Raw genomic sequence first — 6,000 nt, 5'->3', positions numbered from 1 at the left:
AAGCACCGTGTCAGCCCCAATGGAATCTCGGCGCTGATCGCGGCGTGCATCAATTTTCTTCGTGGTATTTAATTTTTATTTTCAGTGATTAAGGGATGAAACTTGGCCCGATCGAGGCGAATTAAATTCCCCTTCGTACACCCTTGATTTCATTCCTTAATATCCACCAGGAACGGAGAGATAATTTTTTAATTAACCGTCGAATTTCCTGGCGCATCGCTGCCCCCAGCTGCCAGAGTAGACGGCGGCGCCGCCAATCGTAACGCCATTACTACCGTTGGTGTGGGGTCCCCATATCCCCTTGATCTGACCATCTATTCGGTCCATTCTCCTTGATTCCCCCTCACTTTTCGCAAATTCAACGTAGTGCACCGTCCTGCCGTGTGTATCGCTGTCCTCACTCACGGATTTCTCAGTTTCCCCACTTCCCAGTCAAGCCGAGTGGGCCGAGTCAGACGAAAGGTTTTTGGTGACGTCAAACATAACGTAGAGGCCCGAAGCTGTGAGCGCGTTCGAACTCGAAGCCGAGTAGGGCGGTAGGGCGTGAAGGTGTGTGTTTAGTGCCGCTCGCATTATTCAAGCCAATGCCAATTTAATTATCCATGTTAATTCCAAAATCACTGAAAACACCCAGAACCCGACATTACGACGAGTAAAGGCTTGTGCTGATGGTAAATCAGATGTTAATGCTGAGTTAATATGTCCAACAGTTGAATTCATTCGAGTGTTAGAAATGGGGTCTGATTGTGTGTGTGAAATTTGTGGCTAATATCAGCGACAATTATGCCTTGGTGCTGAGCAAAATCAGTGGTATTTTTTTTTTTTTTAATTTGTGTTAGTGTTTGTTACCTTGTGGGTGATTGAAATCATGTTTCGGTGTATTCCAATATTTCGTGGGTGTAACAGCCAGGTGGAATACGTTGACAAGCGTCACTGTTCGCTGTCAAGCGTACCTGATGATTTAATACGTTATTCACGTAGTCTTGAGGAACTGTTGCTCGATGCCAATCACATCAAAGACCTCCCCAAGGTATGTCAGGTTTTTGCTTTCGGATTTTCAAGGGGATGAGGGAACGTGGGGACAGGTTTTAGGGGTAATCGGGAGAATTTGCTGAATAATTTAGCAGGAATTCTATTTGGAGTTTTCAGTGGTGATATTTTGGGGAGAAAATATTCTGGGGTAAAAATCAAGGGAATTCAATTTTCCTGGAGGAATTTTTAGACATCTTTGAATTTTCATTTTGAGTTTTTCAAGTTTTGGCGTTTCTTTTTTTTGAGGGGGAATGAAGAGGGAAACGAAAGGACGAAAATGGGAGAGGAAGAAGTTTATGGAAAATGTGGTAATTGAATAAGTTGAGGAGCTGTTGATCAATGATAATTTGTGTTAGAGAGGTCCTTAAGGCACATCAAGTTTTTGCTTTTGGATTTTTTATGGGATGGGAGGACGACTACAGAGGTTTCAGGGTAAAAGCAGGAGAATTTACTGGATCATTTAGAATAAATCCCTTTTGAACTTTTGAGTGGTAGTATTTTGGAGAGAAAATATTTTGTGGCGAAAGTTCGTGGAATTGAACTTTCCTGGGGGAGATATTCTACTGGAGTAGTTGTTAGACTTTTTTGGAAATTCGGTTTTTTCCAGTTTTGTCCTTTAATTTTTTTGGGGAATGAAGAGGAAAATGAAAGGATCAAGGTTGGTAAAGTGGGAGAGGAATTAATTCAATGGAAAATATGGTAATTGAATAAGTTCAGGGACTTGCTTGATGATAATTGTATCAAAGAACTCCACAAGGTATATCAACAATTTCCTTCCATCTCGTGCGATTATACACCTGTGACAAAGTTGTGTAGGAAAACCTAATGAATTTGCAAGATAATTATGTTCATTTTTTTAGATAGTCTATTACGTTCTGGTGGGAAAAATATGCTATGGAAATTCGCTTTTTCAATGCAATTCGATTTTTCTATGCATTTTATTTTATTAATTTTTCTTATTGAATTTATTTGGCTTTAATTACACAATTTTTCACTATTTTCGTTGCTAAATAAAAAATACCCAAATTGGAGGGAAATGAAATAAATTTACAATATTTAAGACGTTGAAAATTCAACAAAAATTACTTAATTCAAAAATCGATTAAAAAGTTCAATTGAAGTTAAATTGAATTGTGCGGTGGATTCGCTATTTAAAAAAAATTTATTCCTTCATTTTTCAAAATTCTTCACAATTTTAATAATTTAATTCTACAACCTCATAAGGTGCAGGTTACATCATATTTATGGAACGAGGAATTTTTCATTTCGTATCATTAATGAAAATTCCATTGTGCTTGGAATTATTAAACTTCTATTCTATTTTCTGCTGTTTCAGAACTTCTTTCGATTGCAAAGACTAAGAAAACTTGGACTCAGTGACAACGAGATACATCGACTACCACCGGACATTCAAAATTTTGAAAACCTCGTGGAACTCGATGTCTCAAGAAATGGTGAGTTTAAAAATGATGTGATTGGCACGGGAAATTAGGGTGAATAAATGCTCTAAAATCGATGAACATTTAGATTAGAGCTTTATTTCATTGAAAGTTTTCATAGGAGATTGAACAATGCGTGCCCACACTAATCTTCACGTAGAAAAAATTAACATGTAGCTAGCAAAATTTCAGAGCAATTTTATCGAATTTTCATGATCTTTTATTTGATTCTATTGTTGAAAGATTCAACAGAAAATATTCTACGATCAAATTCAATTGACATGTAAAAGAGTCTTTACGAATTTTCTCATATTTTCAAATTATTTTTTTGTTTTTTTTAGTTTAATCGAAAAATTCAACGAAGTGGTAAACCGAGATTATTTGACATACCTCTCACTCGAGTTTTTTAATAATATCTATGAATCTAAGGGAGATAGCGCAATTCTTGTGATTATCTTTATTGTATAACTCAATTAGTCCCACAAAAAAGGTCACAATGAAAATTTTGCTAACTTCCTTAGATTCTGAGATATTCATCAAAAACTGAGTGGTAGTTAAAAGTGGCTTATCTTGATTTGCCACTTCGCTACGGAATTGATGACTTGAAACATAAAATAAAAAATATCTGGAATATTTGAACCAAGGACACTGCAGAAAATGCCAACAGAATAAGTTATACGGAGAAACTCCATTTTATTTCTTCAAATCCGATAGAGTTGGCTAGTGAATTCGCTAGATTTTTTTGTTCAACTTTATGCATGTTGTTTGTAGTAGGAAAAATCGCTTGTTAAAAATTTAAAAAAAATCTTGGTCTGAACATTCGAAAAATGTTCGGAGATGAACTATATTTTTCATAAAATTAGTTTTAATGGTTTGAAAAAAATGTTATTTTCTGTGCTGGTGAGAAGACTCGTTGCCAGTCTCAATCAGTCAATAATTTACGTTATCATACGTAATTGCCTCATAAAAAACGTATTTTTCTGCAAAATAACGAAGAGGATTAATGGAAGACCAACTGCTTAATTGTTTACACATACAAATGTTTCTAAGTGCAAATAAACTCGTGTGTGATTTGCAAATGTTGAGGACATCCGATTTCCATGAATCGAATTTTCCATTCGCGAAACCTTCGCTAGTTTTAGTTTAAAATTACGAGTTTCTATTTGAACTGAGAAGATTCTAGAGAGATGGTGGAATTAGACTATTTTGAATGGAAGGGGGAAACGGAAATAATTTTTTTGATAATCAAAAGATACGAACAGAACGCGTCTGGTAAATTTTACCTTAAATTTATGATAGATTTTACTGTGAATTTAATGTAATTTATATTCCGGATATGGAGTAGATGGACACATCGGGCCCCTTTTTTTATTGAAAATATATGGTAAATTTTCACCTGGATTTGAGGTAATTCCTCGCGTGTATGGAAGGCAGCAGATTGGGCCCATTTTTTACCGTCGATATAATGAGATTCTAGCGATGCAATCGGTACCTTACAATCTCATTCTTCCTGTGAGGAAGTCCTCATGTGTGATGAGTGTTTGAAATGGTATCATTTGGTGTGCGGGGGGTAAAAGAAGTACCAAAGTCCGATTATATTAATCCACAGTAATAATAATGATTAATATAAATTATATATCAACAGAACAATAATGAATAAGTCGCTCAATCCCTTAAAATGAAGAATATTTCACCGATCAGTGATTTGGATTAAAAATTTTGAATTTCAGAAATAAAGACCAATGGAAATTTCTTAAATTGGATGGATTTTAACACATTTTATATCTGTGAGATTTTAAGGCTGAAAAAAAAGTCGCTGAAGAGAGAACGAAATGCATTTGAAGAGAAAATGAAACTTGAGAAACCTCTAACTGTCAAGAAGATCAAACAAGAGTTTCTACGAGAATGGTAGACCCGCCTTGTTTTCGTAATCAGAAATTGTTTTACTTCGTGATCAGAAACTCATTTCACGCATAAAACTGTAATCAGAAACTTTCAAAGACTGAATTCGTCAAAACTGTGATTTTAATTAATTATTTAACTAAAAGTAATATTGATAAATATTCATAAATATCTACAGGTCAATTTAAACGAAGTTTCAGGTGGATTTGACTGACCTATTTATTTTTATCCACCTTCCGTTCAGATCTCTGAGCTGAGTTGATCAAAAACTGTCACATCTACGTTATCTCTACGATAAAAAAAAGCGGAAAGGGCCCAAATGCGCCTTAAATCCTCGCTATAAAATACCTCAGATTCACCGGAAAATCTACTGCAGATTTTAGTCACAATTTACCGTATCGCCTGTGACTACCATCTGCTCAAATAAATAAATAAATTACTTCAACTGGTTCTGCAAATCCTCCACTAGATTTAAACTTGCAATTTTTTTCTCTTCAAATGAGGCCTCTGTGATACGGTTTTGTTCTCTCTCGATATAGAGAACCTGAAGAATAGTTCAAACAATTAGATATTCAATTGAGAATTATCAATGTGAAGACCTTTTACTTCAACAATGAACGTATGACACATAACCGGACAGCGAACGTACTGCCGTTGACGCATCAACTGAGATGTCTGTATGTTGTATTTCTCTGTAAACGTATAACTATGTGGTGTCATAGTGTTGTACGTCTAGAAAGTAACATCCTTCACGTTACCTTCGATCTCCAATGTCGGTCAAACGAGCTCATTGTGCGGAAAAAAAAATATATATGATGTTTACGTAGTACGAGAATATGTAAATGTCGAATTGAGGGTCTCGAATGGGAATTTCTCCGACGATGATTTAAATAGACACATGTGTGTTTACACTACCCTCGAGGAATCGGTAAATGTGTCTATTTTTTTTTTATTTCTCTCTTTCTCTCTGTGTGAGCTACTGTTGAAGGTAATCACACGCAATATTCAGTGTTGTATAACTACGCTCCGTAACTTCGTTACATTAACATTATGGAGTTATTTATCGCGAATGTTGTTTCTAGCTGGATTTTTTTTTAATTAAACATTTTTTTTTTTTTAAAGTAAATGTTTAGAGAAAATTATTAGTGCGGCAGGATGATGATTTCCTCGGCCTTTGTTGCACTTTTCCCGCATCCATTCCGATATAGATTGATTTGTTTATTTATTTTTTTTATGAAGTAAATGTTCAGAGAAAGGGATTCGTTCGTAAATGATGATTTTCTTGGGCTTTGTTGCATTCTTCCAGTACACACACTCTGGTATAAACTCTGAGATTTTTTTGGAATTTGAATTTTAGTTGCATTTGACATTTAAAATAAAATTATGGAACCTTTTATTTATTTTGGAACTTTAATGACAGAAAATGTTTTTGTTTCGCAATTATTCTTATTCGAGATATAGCTTATATTATCCGCCTCAGTGCGAACGTTGAGTATCAAATTCGCTAGGATATAAAATTTCCAATAATATAGATGGTCATATGACCCTGGCTATTGCAATTACATTTAATTTTTCTGAAATTAATTGAATTATTTCTGAGACATGAAAATTCCATGTGAATCCATTG

General features: G+C 34.9%; 1 protein-coding gene across 6 annotated transcripts in view; it reads left to right on the top strand.

Annotated features, from left to right (window-relative positions):
- The first annotated feature begins 414 nt into the window (after nucleotides 1-414).
- Nucleotides 415-6,000, top strand: part of LOC135172882 (protein lap4-like) — a 74,332-nt gene continuing 68,746 nt past the window's right edge. For 3 of the 6 annotated variants that reach the window (XM_064139364.1, XM_064139365.1, XM_064139362.1), the window contains exons 1-2: nucleotides 415-1,030; nucleotides 2,369-2,486. In XM_064139364.1, the coding sequence (XP_063995434.1) occupies nucleotides 869-1,030; nucleotides 2,369-2,486 (280 nt within the window). In that variant the 5' untranslated portion in view covers nucleotides 415-868. The remainder of the gene's footprint in view (nucleotides 1,031-2,368; nucleotides 2,487-6,000) is intronic. The other 3 variants (XR_010301189.1, XM_064139363.1, XM_064139366.1) reach the window with 3 other exon arrangements.

The sequence above is a fragment of the Diachasmimorpha longicaudata genome, chromosome 2, assembly GCF_034640455.1.
Source record: "Diachasmimorpha longicaudata isolate KC_UGA_2023 chromosome 2, iyDiaLong2, whole genome shotgun sequence".
NCBI classification, from domain to species: domain Eukaryota; kingdom Metazoa; phylum Arthropoda; class Insecta; order Hymenoptera; family Braconidae; genus Diachasmimorpha; species Diachasmimorpha longicaudata.
This window is presented reverse-complemented; position numbering and strand designations above follow the sequence as displayed.